General features: G+C 45.6%; 1 protein-coding gene across 2 annotated transcripts in view; it reads right to left on the bottom strand.

Moving 5' to 3' along the window:
• Nucleotides 1-15,891, bottom strand: part of PDZRN3 (PDZ domain containing ring finger 3) — a 246,090-nt gene that overhangs the window by 33,904 nt on the left and 196,295 nt on the right. Inside the window, exon 1 of one of the 2 annotated variants that reach the window (XM_047746716.1) lies at nucleotides 14,524-14,704. The exons of the other annotated variant lie outside the window; for it this stretch is intronic. Within the exon in view, the coding sequence (XP_047602672.1) occupies nucleotides 14,524-14,592 (69 nt within the window). The 5' untranslated portion in view covers nucleotides 14,593-14,704. Of the gene's footprint in view, nucleotides 1-14,523; nucleotides 14,705-15,891 lie in introns of those variants that run through there. 2 annotated transcript variants of the gene reach the window in all.

The following is a 15,891-nucleotide window of genomic DNA, read 5'->3' as shown; positions in this document are numbered from 1 at the left end:
ACTGTGACAAAATTCTCTATTTTTAATTGCAAACTGTTGCTCGATTTGTTCAGGAAAATTTTGGTTAGAGGAAAAAATATGTCTCTCTCCTGCTGGGTTGAGATAGATTTCTAAATTTAAATACAATTTCTAAAAGACAAAGCACTTCATCCTACCAGCTCCTACTTCATCTGTCCTATGTATAAGAATATTCCGTTTGGGAGTGTTTAAATGCAGTAAGGAACCTAGATAGATCTCTAGTGAATTGCCAAAAGAATCACAGTTTGCAGATACCTTCCCTTGCAACCAGAGACAACTTTGTATCAAGAGATTATATACATTCTCGTCAAGTTCTCTCCGCAGGAGTATGGAGTTACCAAATGATCAATGTGAGACATTAATGCAGAACTCTGGAAATACTGGCTTTGAAAGCAGAACCAATGTAAGTGAACAGGAATGATGGCCTCTGGAGGTGTGGAAGGAACAGAAATCGGTAAGATTTAGAACCTTTATGAATCAAAAATAAACTTAAGGTGGTACTTCTTCCTCAAAGATTTATAAATGTGATTTATAAATGGCACCAAAAGAATAATGATGACATCCTGGGATATTTATCACCTCTAAAATAGGGAATAAAATGACTCTTCCTCTCAACTTCACAGACACTGAGGGCTTTAAAATATGCCCACATTATCATAATTGATCTTCGCTTTTTTTGGTGATTAAATTCTGGGCAATGAGAATGGCAGAGTAATTACAAGAATGAGCTGCACAGGACTCCCAGGATACAGAAGGCCCATGATAAGTTTGTTGATCCTAATGGAAATAAAAAATAAGAGATGCTTATGGAAAGTATGAACTTAGCCTTTCTACACACAATTCCACAATCCCCCTGCTCCCAATATTCTGCCAAATGGTGAGAGGAAGAACTATGCCCCCACATCTTTCACCTCATAAAAACGCTCAACTGTTAAAACTTCTTGACTTCCTTTTCTTGGTCTCAGTTTTGGGTACAGAGAAGCATCACGTCCGGGGAGTGGGTCATCTGCCTGACTCTCGGCTCCAGCAGGGGACACAGAGGAGAAGGATCCCTTGCCTGTGGCCACTTGGAGAACTTTGTTTAGATGACAAAATAACCTTGAGTGTGTCTCAGTGAGGTGAGCTGTGGAATACTCCAGTGAGAGGTTTGGCCAAAGCACAACTATGGAGTCTCTCTTCTGCTGTCAAGTTGTTAGTGAGTTTTAAGGAAGAAGCTAACAGGGTTGTTTTGCTGAGAGGAAGGAGGATAAAACCGTTTGCAGGGCACAGGAATTAGCATGTGGACTCTCATCCCTATGACAGAGAAGAACCTGCAGCATTTTCTAAGATGATTTATTAGACATGGGTAGAATTTGCTAGAAACCTACCAGGAGCAAATCATCTGGGAAGGAATTAATGATCCAAACACAACACTTGATAATGCAATTAGAATATGAGGAAATGTAGGGGTTTTCCAGAGAGAGAGAAAAGTAGGGAGGGAAGGAAGGGGACACACACACACACACACACACACACACACACACACACACAAAGAGGGAGGGAGGTGGGGATTTTGGGGAGGAGAGAGAGAGAGAGAGAGACAGGGAAGGAGGGAGGGATGGGAGCAGAGAGACAGAAGGAGAGGGAGAGAGAGAGAGAAATACGTATACATGATTTTGATTATGTCAAAAGTAAAGCCAGAAAAAGAATCTAACAACAAATTTCTGAAAGAGTGAAGTTGTCAGAGGGAAGAAGGAGAGGACTGGGGTGCGCTCTCTAGTTCTTTCCCTCCAGTATAGTTAGCAAGTGTGCCCAGCTGAGTGGAAATGCACTTGCGGCTACGTTTCAGCAAAGTGTTGCGTGGGTCTGAGAAAAAAAAAAATCAGACCACCGGCAGCAAAAACAGGGACCCCCATCATGGAATGGCAGAGCACAGCAATGGGACACAGTGTTTTTCTTTAGATGCTGGAGGCAACAGTAAGATTTCTTCCCCCTACTTTTGTTTGGGTCAGGGCTTTTTTTCCTTTAAACCTTTTCTTAGTTGAGTTAGAAACTGAGAGTCTGAAGCTCTGGGAGCTTTTATTCTGACCTCATTTCATCTTGCCTCATAGATGCGCTCACCAAAATATGCGTTTTCCATTGGCAACATCCTCTGTATGTGTCTCCAGAGGAAATTTCTGGCTGTCTACTCCTTCTAGCTGCCATCCTAGGCTTTGTGCACACACTCTATCTGGGTAGCACAGGCTCCCTTTATTTTTATGAATGTCTAACCCTATATGTTTTAAAAATCTGTTATTGAACAACATATCTTCCCTGTCTCTTTCATTAGTTTGTTTAGTTTGGAGAGGCTATGATTAACATTAGTGATGCCTTTCCAAAGCATTTCTTTATTTAAATATTTGGCGTAGTCCTACCCCCATCTACACAGAACTTGCTTCATACTTTCAAAGCATTTCATCTGCTTTCACTCAGCAAGTAAGGGTCTAGCTTGGGACAGCAGCCCAGAAGGTGAACCCTCTTGGGATGCGCGAGAGTACAGGAAACATATGCCCGGGGAGGTATCGTCCATGAAATGCTCTTCCTAGAGCTCCAGGCCTCTTTCTGTCCTCGAGCTTCTGCCTGGCTCATGCTGACTGCTGTGGGCTCAGATGGTTAGGAAGCCCAGCCCGGCTACCAGGATTGGATCCTCACCCCTGAACAAGCGGCCCCTGGGGCTTGGCACTGGCCGCCTGCAGGGCTTCTTACTGGTGTGTGTTCACCTGTGTGATAACTTGGCAGTGTCCAACCCCTTCCACCTCCAGGGAGTAAGAACGGGAGGCTCGTAACTTTGTCGGTGTTGTAACCCCTGCATCACCGCCAGTGGCTCCCCTCCTTGGCATAGTAGAGGTGTTCAAGAAATAACACATGGAACAAATGATAGAATCTGAGCATTTCTTCCCAACATACTGTGTATTCACCTTTGCGTTATAATTCTTGGGGAGTCTTGGCCTTTCATACTTCTTTCAAAAGCCCTGTTTGCCACTGCTCCTTTCTAAGAAATGACTTAGCAACAGTGGTGGCCAATGAGGTCCACACAAGTTGCCCTTTCTGGAGCCACTGCCGTCCCTTGACCTACCTCTCAAAGACCTTCCAGCATGATGATGACCCCTTTTACACCCAACTCTGGAGGCCTGGTTGCCGCCGCCTCCTCTAGGAATGCTGGCTTTCTCCCTTGGTCCCCAGAGCCGTAACTGGCTTGTCGGACAACATGTAATAGTTAACAGCACGGCGTCGGGGGCCAGGATGTGAGTGCTGTGAGCACAGGCTGCCTTTAGTCTTTCCCTTGACACATGGCCCAGTGAACCAAGCCAGCACTCAGTAAACACTGGCCTTTGGACCACAAGAGGGTGACTCACCACTGGGATAACTCGCGGATGGGACTCCTCTCCTGCTTTAGTAAGACAGTAAGATGAACCTCCCTGGAGGGACGTGTCACACCAATACACCATGTAACCCCCATAGCTGTGGAACTCTTTTTTTTTTTTTTTTAAACTTCCCTTTGATATAGGAGAAAACAGAGCACAGTTTCCTGGTCCACACTTTTGACAATACTTCTGTGGCAGATCCAAATTCCTTCAAGCTTACCTTATAACACAGTCATATGCTCATTAACGTAAGATTTAATTTCTGACCTCCTGCCATCCCAGAACGTGAGCCCCCCGGACAGGGACACTGGACTATCATGGTGCCAGATATTTAGTACAATGCTGGGGACGCTGTTCAGACATGTCCTGGAGACCAACAGTCCTGTTCTAGGACCCTGGCTCTGCCCCATGGGAGCTGTGTGATCCCAGGCACATCAATCTGCTTCTCTAACTGACCCCCAGTTGTCCCGTCTATAAGATGGACGTAACAATAAGAGCTGTGCTCCAAGGGGCTGTGTTAGAATCACATGAGCTCTGTGTCTAACACGCATCTACGGACCATGAGCACTGCAGCTCATGGTGACTTATCATCACTATTAGCACAGAAATCCAAATCACTGGAATGTGTCTGTCTAGCCTTCCCTGGACAGAGAACACAATGCTGGAATGGCTTCTTCCTTTCTCTGGACGTTTCTTAACTGTGGCTGGGTATGGAGGACAGCTGCTTCTAAACCTTGACGGCCAACTGAGAAAAAGATGTGCTAGCTCTTCACCGTGCCTTCTCCCTGAGGCTTGCCCCCTCCCTGCACTGTAAGGGGGAACAGGTACTTGCTCTCAATTCCACTCCGGGGAAGAACCACACCAGAACCTTCCATTGGTTGGGGGAGCGATTAGACAGACATGCCTAACAACTCAAACATCAATGCCTGGGAAGTTTCTAGATACCTGAGCTTATACTCCAAATTTTAGGCTTAGAAAGTTGCTAGAGTGACAATGGAAAAGGAGAAAACCCTGGGCCCCTGGAAACAGGCGCTACAGGCTACGGTTCCATAATGCATGGGGAACACAGGGATTCATGCTGGTCAGTGCAACAAGTGGTAGCTGGTATCCAACAGGGAGAGGGTAGGAGATAAAAGTCATTCACGCCCACCCGGGCATTTCCTAACTAGATAAAAAGAGAATCCCAGGTGTGAAATACCATTGTGATTCGGTGGGGGGGGGGGGGGGGGGAACGACACACACAGATCTTCCTCTCCTAATGCCTGTGGAAATACTGTGCTGAAAGAGGGCAGTTTCTCCCTAGGTTTTCCAGATCCCCCAAACAGTAAACAGGGGCTTGATAAAGGAACGTCGGTTCCTGTTAATTACTTAGAGTTTCCTCTTATTAGAATACATGTCACTTCTAATGCTATGTGCCCCACCAGGGACACTTTTGGGCACAGGAGGGGAATAAAGAATGGTCATGTATGGTAAAGCAGGAACTCATCTGAGCTGTGGGACACTGCTTAACACACTGGGAGGAAACTTATTTTCCCAGACGTCTGACAAATTAACTCTGTTCTCATTGGTTTAATGCTGTGAAGAATGTCTGTCTCCATTATATGGCTTATGCATTTTTTTGTTCACAAAAACAGAAAACATTTTTGCTTAAGACTTCTTTATATACAGACATGCAAACATGCCAACTCTTGAGCAATGTTTTTGTAAAGATCCAAGTTATAATGGTGGTCCTACAGCTGTCTTCTGCTACAACAAATGGTAGAGGGTGAGAGAATTCTTGCGCACATGAAGAATGTTTTTTCTTAAGGAAAAAATAAGGCAGTATTTTAATACTTTTTAAAGACCTTGAGAGCCAACCAACATTTTCCTCCCCATCATTACTATTACTGATGTACTTTCCTTCAGAATTTGGGGGAGGGGAGAAGCTTTTTATAATATATGATATTTCTTCTTGGGGCTCTTCTTAATATTTTTATTTTATTAAAATAAATAAATAAATAAGTAAATAAATTTTAATAAAATAAATTTTATTAAAATAAAATAATGTACTGTATACATTAAAAGGCATATAATTATAAAGAATGCTATGCTGCATACTTGTAAGCCCATCCCCCCTTTTGAGAAAAGAGCACTACCAATATGTCACTTTGACAAACTGAACATCCATGTCTGTGGACAGACAGAATGCCAAGAAGACCACAAGAAGACGGCACCAGAGAAGGACCTTCTCCCAGGGGGACTAGTGTTTCTAGATAACTATAGTACAAAAAAACAGACACCCTTAGTGTGATTTTGGTGCAGGGAGACTCTTGATGGACCAGAAAAGAAAGGCCAGAAACAGCCCCAAACACAAAGGGAAACTGGCACTGCCCTTTGATTCAGAAGAGATGGGCTTTTCTCCATTGGTACAAGGAGATCCATCCTAAAACAAAGTCAGCTCCCGCCTTATAGCCTTCCGTGGAAGGCGAAAGTTATATAAAGCTTTTGGAAGAAAATATAGGATAGCAGTGTTAGAGCTTCAGAGTAGAAAATATACTTCCTCACAGAGACTGAAAGCACAAACCATAAAAAAAGACTGATATATTTGACTATGTTCAATGAAGGGATTTGGTTCACTGGAACACATCATAAAGAGAAGGCAAAGACAAGCCACAGACTGGGAGAAAAGGTCTGGAAGTCGTACCTGATACAGGACTGGTATCCAGATAATGCTTTAAAAAATCCTATGAACCAAAGGAAAAAAGATGAAAAATCCAATAGAGAACCGGGGGTGAACACCTGTACAGGCACTGTACACACACACACACACACACACACACACACACACACACACGTGCGCGCACACACACTCGAATATGGTCAATATATACATCAAAAATAAAACACTCTATTTCATTAATAATCAAGAGCACAGCAAATTTAAACCATAGTGAGAAACCTCTTTGTATTCACAGCATTGTAAAAATTAAGGAGCCAAATGATACCAAGTACTGACAGGGAAGTGAAGCAGCAAGAACCCTTCTACCATGACAGTCTGGCATTAGTAAAATCAAGAAGCATTCACCTTAAAGCCCGCCTTCCTTCCCTCCCTCCTGTCCTTTTGTCCATCTTTTTGTCTGTCAGTTTGTCCATCCATCCAACCATCCATCCAACCAACCATCCACACGTCCGTCTGTCCGTCAATCCACCCATCCATCCAACCATCCGTCCATCATCCACCCATCCACCCACCTGTCTGTCCATCCATCCATCCACCCACCTGTCTACCCGTCCATCCGTCCATCCATCCATATGTAACCACATATCTCTCATAGCAGTGGTTCTCAGACCAGCAGCATCTAAACCGGGGCTGGGGCAGGGGACTCAGTGCTTTCATACTGCCTCCAGGAGATGCTGCTTCATGTTCCAGTTTGCGAACCAGTGCCCTAGAGGAACTTCGTGCCTTGAAACTGGTGTAGGAATGCAAGTTACAGTTGAGAGTGCAGTCCTCTCCCACCCCCTTTTCCTACCAAATAGAAAAAAAGTGAGAATGCCTTTAATGCCCAGTGAGTATGGGAAAGGGAGAAAAGGTGAGACAGACACTTAGTTGCCGGTGGTGTTACACAAAGAGGCTTATCTGGGGGATAATCAGGCAATACTTATTAAGACTGCTAGAAGTGTTTCTCCTCTGGCATAACACATCAGAATGTACACTAAGACAGTTCCTAAGGATCGGTCAGTGGTACTGTTTCCCCAACAGAGACAGCTGGACTGCGTCCTGCAACCTGAACATGTTCCAGAAGCAGGGTCTGTAAATCGTGAGCCAGCAGCATAGTGATGGCCACCCAGCTCACCATCAGAAGGAGCTCCCTGCTCCACTTACTCACCCACGATTCTGCAAACGAGGATTCGTTTGGCTAACAAGGTCTTTCTAAACACACATTCTCTTCGGGCAGGAGGATTCTGTGTACCTCATTTGTGTTCTTGGGAATTACTTTTTTTTTTTAAATTTTTAAAGGTTTTTATTTATTTATTTGACAGATCACAAGTAGGCAGAGAGGCAGGCAGAGAGAGAGGAGGAAGCAGGCTCCCCGCTGAGCAGAGCGCCCGATGCAGGGCTCGATCCCAGGACCCTGGGATCATGACCCAAGCCAAAGGCAGAGGCTTTAACCCACTGAGCCACCCAGGCGCCCCTTGGGAATTACTTTAAATGAATTTCCCACTGACTACAGAAAAGGGAGCATTTATACGAGAAGGAGGGTGTATGACTTAAGAAGATGCTGGAAAATTCTGGAATCTGGGGTGATTCTGAAAGCGACACCGGTTGAAGAAAATTGAAGGTTAATTGGCAGAAGATACACACACACGTACACACGTGTACATGTGTATGTGTCCGCATGTGCCTATATGTCTTTACTAGGCAAAGCTTCACTAACCTTCATTTCCCCACTTGTAAACTAGATATTATAGAACAACTTACTTGAAAAAAGCCCTGCTTCGCCAGAATAAAACGACTGCTATTTTGTATTCACCAACAGATGGTTACATTTTGATCTAAATGGAAGTGTCTGAGATAGGAGTGTGTCCTGCCGCTTCTTCCTTCCAAGGAAGAATGGAGAAAATCTGCCCCAAAGCTTAGGTAATTGGAGAGTCCTCCCTCTTCTGATATTTTAGGCTGAACCTGGAACAGAGGTGCTGAAACTTGAGTAAGCATCAGACTCCCCTGGACACCTTGTTCAACACAGACTGCTGGCGCCCGGCACAGGGGCTGGAGCTCAGTAGGTCTGGACTGTGGCTAGAGTGTCTGTATTTCTAACGAGTTCCTACGTGATAGTGATGCTGCTGCTCCAAGACCATACTCTGAGAATGAATGACTTAGAAGAAACTTTTGGAGACTGTCGGGAAAGCACCCCTTGATCCTCACCGCCTCTCAGATTGAGATCCTTATACTCCCACAACTGAACATTGATGCCAAGAACTTCCTTCCACTTCTGCATAATTCCAGCATATTCTGTACTGTAGACTGATGGGTATAATAAAATGGTTTTGAAAAAAAAAAAAAGTTATCCTGCCAAGCAGGTGGCCAGTAGACTGGAAAAGGGGCCCTCTCCCCAAAGTTAACCAACAAACACACACCACTCAATATGCCCTTGATGAAGAAATAGGAAAGCAGGGCATCGGAAGTAGACAAATTCATGCCTGACTTTCGCCAGCGCAGCACTCGCCGTTAGGCAGCAGAATCCGATGACATTTCACCAATGTTATGACACCTGCCACGCTACAGAGGGTAATGTTGCTAGCAGCCCGGCTTCATGAGCTTTAGAGAGTGAAGGCTGTGCTCCTTGTTGCATCCCACACTGGGCAGACAAGGCAGGGGGGTTCTTTTGGCTCTGGCATGCCTCTGGACCTGCGGATGGCATTCTTTTGTGCCTGCTCTCCTCCGCCCCCAGTGCAGCCATGACCTCTCCCTGCATTATTAATGAGTGCAAGAGAAGTCATTTATTAAAGCTACATTTTTTCACTATTCCATATGTTTCTTTCTACCAGCCACGGCAGGCATGTCACAGGAGCAGAGAGAGAGGGGCAGTCGTCTCCCCTGTGGCTGCGTACCACCTGCCTCATGGCGATATGCAGCTGAATCTATGGAAGCCATTAGAATCCCAGGATGCAGACTCATTCGTCATTGCTAAAAGCCTGCCTGGACCAAAGTGGGACCTACTTAATACATTCCTCATTCAGAAGTTAATTTGGTAAACATGTCCTGAATAGTTTACTAGTTATATGTCAGGACCTGGGGTGTCACAGAGAATAAGACAAAGTCCCCACCTTCATGGGGCTGACATTTTCCTGGGGACTACGAGCTGGAAACAATGGACAAGTTAGTAAGTACATGAATTATGATAAGTGCTACTTAAAAGAAAGAAACTGTGCGCAGAGAGGTCAACATGGGTGGGGGGAGGGGAACTTCTCAGATCAGGGAAGATCGCTGGGGAAGAGAGATATCTGAGCCGAGTCCTCAAGGATGAGCTGGTAAGCTATGTTTCAGGTGGAGAGGAATGGCTAGTCTAAGGTGTGAAGACAGAAGCAGTCACGTGGGGTCTGAGTGCTGCAAGAAACCGGTAAGGACCAGAGTGGATGTATGATGGGCTCGCGGCAGGTGGCTTGCTGGAGGGGAGAAAGAGGCCAGAGCACACAGGCCCCTGCAAGCCGCAGTGAAGGAAGTTTTATCTCCGGGGCACTGGGGAGCCAGTGAGTAGGGAGTGGGAAATTCGGTACTCAGCATGGGGTTGGTTGGGTAAACACATTGGCCAAATGAATGGAAACGCAATGTCTCGTATCCCCTGTGTTCTCCGTTGGCCCCTCTTTGGATGAAGCACAGGCATCTCTTCCAACAGCTTGTTCTGGGTTCCTAACTAGCACCCTTGTTTCTTTTCTTGCTCCTCGTGCCCTACCGACACGTACAAAATTCAGTGTGTTCAAGTGATCACATGCGGAGGGTACAGATGGTGACTAGGCCGCCCAGGATTTCACAGTGTAACCGAGGAGGCCGAATTAACAGATTAGTACCGAAACAAGGAAAAGAATGATGAGCAGAGCCTCGAGGGAGGGCTCAGGGAAGGGGTATGGTGGTGCACAGGACCTCATGGGGGCTCAGTGCAGGGATACGGCGGTGTGCAGGGACTCATGGGCACACTCACAAAGTCACCTGAGCTGGGGTGGTGGCCAACTAACTTCAGTCCTAAGAGGAGAGCAAGAAACCACCAATACGGTCACCAAATATGTTGTACCTAAAGAAGAGATCGGTAGAAAGGGGAGTCAGCCCTGCTCAGACCCTAAGCCTTTCCTTTTCACTGCTTCATCGACATCAAAGTGTTTGATGGTCCACTGTTGACTGAAGGAAAAAACAAGCCTAAGTGATGGATAAATGCCTCCCGTGAAAAAAAAAGGGATCCTTTCGGCCACAGACGGTGCCATGCCATTAAGGCAGGAAGAGATGGGCTTTCTTTTTCCACACCTCAACTAATTCAGATTACAAAGCTGCTTCTAATAATAACGTTTTGGGAACTGATAGGTTGTTTAAGCAGACACACTCTCACAGGAAAACTAAACCACGTGCAACACTTCCATATGGAGGTCAAGTTTAGTTCATCCAATTAATCACCATTAGCTCTGTCCATGCTTTATCATACCACGAGCTGGCTGGTTCCCCAAATCAACAACTTTAGGGAGCATAAAAGGCAGAGATTCCTCCTATTTGTTGTTACCGTGAGATGCAAAAGAACATGAACCACTCTCAAATGAACCACTCTTAGAACGGCCTGGGAAGTGGGTGGGAATGCTGCATTCCTCCTGAACACTTTTCTCTCCGTCCACCATTCTCCCCTGGCATGAGGGACCCGAGACCCTGTCTCAAGTCCTCTCATTTGTAGGAGAACAGACCCAAGTGCTCCCAGGCTGACGGGGAGGCCAAGCAGCACATGGCCCTGTTGGAGAATACAGGGCCTCCCTGTTCACTCCACAAACTTCAGAATGATTTTTTAAAAATTTATCTAGGTGTCCCATATAATACAGGCATCTCCTTACTGGTTTTGATAAAAAATGATTTGTGTAAGAGAAGAATTCAGACTTTGGAATCCCAGCACAGGCATTGCTGCCACCCCCATTCCTAATTCCTTTGTGTCTCGATTTATCTCCAAAATTGGTTAACAGTATGACCCACCTCTTGGTGCTGCTGTGAGGATCTGACAGAGAAATGTGCAGTCAGCACGGGTGCAAAGTAAGTGCCCAATAATGCTGTGGTGCCCACAATGGCCATCACTGCAATTCCTATGTTCTCCTCTCCATCTTGAAACCGTGTGTACAGTGCAAGTGAACGTACTCATTATTAAAATTTCAGTTTGAAGCCCAAGTTCCAAACAGTATTACTTTCTTATGACCCAATCAAGTGAACCAAGGTCACTATTCTACAAAGAGCATCTGGTCGACCTTAGGAGAGGCGGAGGGAATGAGTGATACTGTCTGGTGTATTATTCCTTTTCCCTTCCCCCAGCCTCTATCTGAAAACTCTCTTCTAAGCATCCACACGCTGGCCTTTCCCTTGTCCTGAAAGGACGCAGCTGGGGGGATGGCTGATGCCTGGCTGGTGATGGGGTCCTGGGCACCAAGCCAGCGGAGCCACAGACTTCTCCAGCCCTGCCAACACTGCTCCCAAACCCCTTCCCTATAGCCAGGGGACCAGCCTCAGCTAGGTTCTGGCCATAGCTCCAAAGCTGTCAGGCTCCCCACCCCATCACCCCCTGCTCGTGAGATCTTCTGGGCAGTGAATTTGTCCAAGCAGAAGACTGTGCCCCTTGATAACCTTAGAGCATCTTCTTTTCTTGCTTCTGTCTTTATGCTTCAGCAGTGCTTCTGAGTGGTCTCCCGAGATGGGCTGGTTTTCCAAAGCAGGAAGCACTCGCTAACTTAAATGTTAGATGTCCCACAGGCACAGGTCCTGTCTTGATGCTCCCCAGGACGCTACAGTTACAAGGAAAGCACGAAGACTGCTATACCTGGGCTGATCTGACACCTCCAGGGTGGGCAGGAGGCTCGCCCCATACCCCCCAGGAAATATTCCGGAGATCCCCAGACACCTGGGGATACTGTGTGGTGGGAATCGCTGCTATGTGTGCACTTCTAGCAGCGCTGTCTGACAGCCAGGCAACTTCCTGTGTTGCTGGTGTTTTTCTAATGTGATTAAAGGTACAATAAGGTATGTGTGCAACAGGAGGCAAAGCCATTGTTCTGCATCATTAAGCTCACAGCAGCCCCAAAAAGAAATTGTAGGCAGCTTGCCAAAGGCCCTAATGAAGAGCATCTCTTTGAATTATCTCTGGATGAGGGAAGGATAAAGTCTGAGCCCCAGAATATTTGATCCTCTTTGTGCTGCTGTTACGAGGGCTTACCAAAGCCAGACATACTGGACCTTCTGGAATGGTAATTTATGGAAACCTTAATTTCTCTGCTTTTAATAAGGCTTTGCATAATAAGAAGGGGAATGCAGTTATTAATTCCTGCAAGTGTTTTGTGAATTCCTTTATGCTACGGTTCAGGACTCCCAAAGAATAGGAGAAAGGGGATTTTACTTAGTTGGCACAAGGGTAATGGGTCCGAAAAGTAGTTTGAGTTTCCTGAAAATAAATCTGCATGGCTTCCTAAATTGCTGACAAAGTGTATTCCAGATGGAAGTCATTTATCAGCAATTTACTGCATGATGCTTTGGCCAGAAATATTTCCACATAAATTCACCTAGTAAAAACAAACAAACAGAATCCAGGCTCTTTCTTTTGGGGGTGGGGGTGGGGGCTACTGGGAAAGAGCCTACCTAATCCAGATGAATAAAGCCCGAGTTAACACAGATCTGCAGGAGACCAGGTAGGGTGACCACATTTTGGAGGGTACCAGTGTAATTAAACACATCTATGACAATGAATACTAAGTGATATTTCTGTGCACTGATAGTTAAAAGAAAAAAAGCCCAGCAAGTTATTAAGACTCTATTTTTATGCACTGTATTATATACACAGTAGTGCATGTCTGCCACACAACCACCTTGGTGATGGTTCTGTTGTTCTGTTCTGGTTCTGAATGCCTCACTCACGGAGGAGGGGGGGGCTCAGTGCTCATCGCACATGATAACCTGGCACAATGTAGATGACAATATCACCACATGACCACACAAAGGATGGAGGCCAGCCCTCCACTGCCAGTGGCACTAAATTTAGCCCAGGCTTCCAATGTGCAACCCAAGACTGCTTTCAAAGGACAGAAGTCCGGCAAACTGCGAAGCGTGAAGTCATAGGTCAAAAGTGTATGTCAAACACCGATTTAAGATGCTTGTTTTTGTAAGAGATGTGCGCTCTGTACAGGGGCGGCTGCCAGGGGCTAGGGAGGTGGGGAATGACCAAGCCCCAAAAGGTTTGTTCTGACATTCTCTGTGCTTCAGTGGAGAAAAGACACATATGCGTGCGCACACATCTTTTCTTTACCCAGGGTCCCTCTATCCTGAGGCTGTCCACAGAGGCAGCCAACGCACAGAAGCAGCCTTGCTACACTGTGTCTTTTTAATGCTATGCGCCCTCTGGTGGCTTGTGCAAAAATGGTACCCAAGTGAGGGCTAATCAAATTCTTTTTTTAAGCTGTCTGGCTCTTTAGAGAATATATTAATATACCCCCATTCACTGTGATAAATTAAGGAACAAATACCTTTGTTTCCTTACCATAACGACCTTTTTCTGTCATTCTAACTGAAAAAAAAACCCCATTTTTAATAGGATTCTAATTTTTTTGATTAACGAAGAAAAACTGGAAGGAGTTAGAATGATTTAAGGAGAAAACACTTAACTGTCAAGTTAGATTACCAACGACAGTCGAAAAACCTCACAGTTCAGGATAAAACTTGAATACTTAAAAATAAAACACTCAACACAAATGTTAGGCAAGTTCTCTGGGTTATGCCTTAACTGTCCCATCTCATCTCGACTGAATTTTCACGTCACTCATGATGTAGAAGTTTCGAGAAGTCATCTGCCGTGGATGACAGCACCCAAGATCAAGCCACTTGCTCTTGAAGCTCTTAAAATTTTCACAGGGCGAGGTACAGAAATGGCAAGTGTGAAGCATAAATCAGAACCACACGTCCCAGGACAAGGCGCTGCTGAAAGTATTGAGTCTGCGGTAGACGCCTGTGCTCTACTGAAAGGCGCGCCTCGGAACTATTTGTAAACAGAGACAAAACCACACACGCATCAATCATCATCCCCGTCTTCTCCAACTTGTTCAAAGGGTGACCACGCTCTGACCCTTCCTAAGACAGTCGCTGACACTCCAGAGAGCGGTCAGTTGTAAAGGAGCTTTGTGGCATGACTGATGGAAACGTACTTTGTGACTGTCAGCATCTATTTAAGTATTCAAATGCTGGCCCCTAAGTGCCACTGGGAGGGAAAGCACGGAGGAGACCGAACAGAGGATGTATGGGCGAGTCAGAGAAGCCGTCTCGTTCAGAACACAGACACACGCCCCCAGCCCCAATTCCTTTCCGAGAAGTTACACTCTGCCAGGTGAGTGCCGGTCCATGCCCACAGAATAAAAGGCAACGCGTTACCTGACAAACTTCATAGAGCAATTTGTACTGCTCCTCTTGCTTCTGCAGGCTGCACAAACTGCATCCCATGTTTAGAGGAACGTCCGAGGAAGGCTTCAGGACTTGCCAGCACCCGGGAACAGCAGCGTCCTGCGTGCAGGCATGAAGGGATCCTCAGAGAGCCTCAGGTGCATCGGACGGCTGCTACACTTCACATTGGCGTTGCTCTCTAAGGCTGAAAACAACTCTCTCCCCATCCACGCTTCCCCTCCTTGCCTCGCAGCATGCACACACGCGCACACCCAGACACTCGCACGCACACACACACAGACACACACGCACACACACACACCACTCCCTCCTCTGAGGGACTCTGGCAGCTGGATTGTGGTCCGATGCACACGGTATATATACTGCTGCTCATGCATATTAATCAGCTCTCATTGACTATTCATAACAGACAATGATACAGAAGCTATAATTGCCAACTATGACAGTTGAAATTTCTCTAATTAACAAGCAAGTGCTCCAGTGGTAGGGAATAATAAAAGACACTAACAATTTTGTAAGCCATTTTCTGGCAGTTACAAATAAATAGGACTGCATTTTTAGCAAGGTCTCTTAGGATGATCCCTAATGCATTTAAGCTAAGTAGAAATTCATTTTTAAATATATCATAAAATTTTTGATGATATAAAATGTATTTAATGCTGCGGATAATGATGGCATATAAACAAGTTTTATGGAAGGCACATGTTTTGAATGATATTCATATAATATTTAGCTCTTTACCAAGTTGCAGGAAAAATGTGCCCCATATGAATAAAATATAAAAATTTAAATTGCAAGAACTATGTGTGTGTAGGCAAAGTCACCGGGGGGTTGTAAGGAGACAGTTTCCCCTAAAGGTGAGGAAGCAGATAATCACCGCTAAAGTGCATTCGCAGTTCCCAAAACAGAAAGTTATTTCTTAAAGGGCTGCCCAGCTAACTGGAAGGAAGAGAAGCAACCAGCCTAATACCATTTCTGGAGCTAGGAGATGCTCCAGATACCTCAGAGCCCATGCCGTTCAGCTAACTGTCACCGGCTACTATGGGTCTGGATCTGATAATCCCATGGCCACCTAGACCGTCATAGCTCTGATCTGTGCTGTGTGTCACGAAAGCGGGGAGCTGCGATGACCCAGAGCATTTAAGAATTTTTTTTCTTGCTGCCTTGCCTCTTGTCTCCCTTTATTCAGCCTCTGACCCACTAAGTCTGACGGATGGCTTTCAAAACAAAAACCTGCTGTTTTCAAATCATCGCCCCACCGCCTAAACGAAATGCACAGGTACTATTGTTTCAACGCAAATCACTGAGGTATAAAATTCTCACAACTGCTTCCAAACC

The sequence above is a fragment of the Lutra lutra genome, chromosome 1, assembly GCF_902655055.1.
Source record: "Lutra lutra chromosome 1, mLutLut1.2, whole genome shotgun sequence".
In the NCBI taxonomy this organism is placed as follows: Eukaryota; Metazoa; Chordata; class Mammalia; order Carnivora; family Mustelidae; genus Lutra; species Lutra lutra.
Note: the sequence above shows the minus strand (reverse complement) of the source record. Positions and strands in the feature narration are given on the sequence as shown.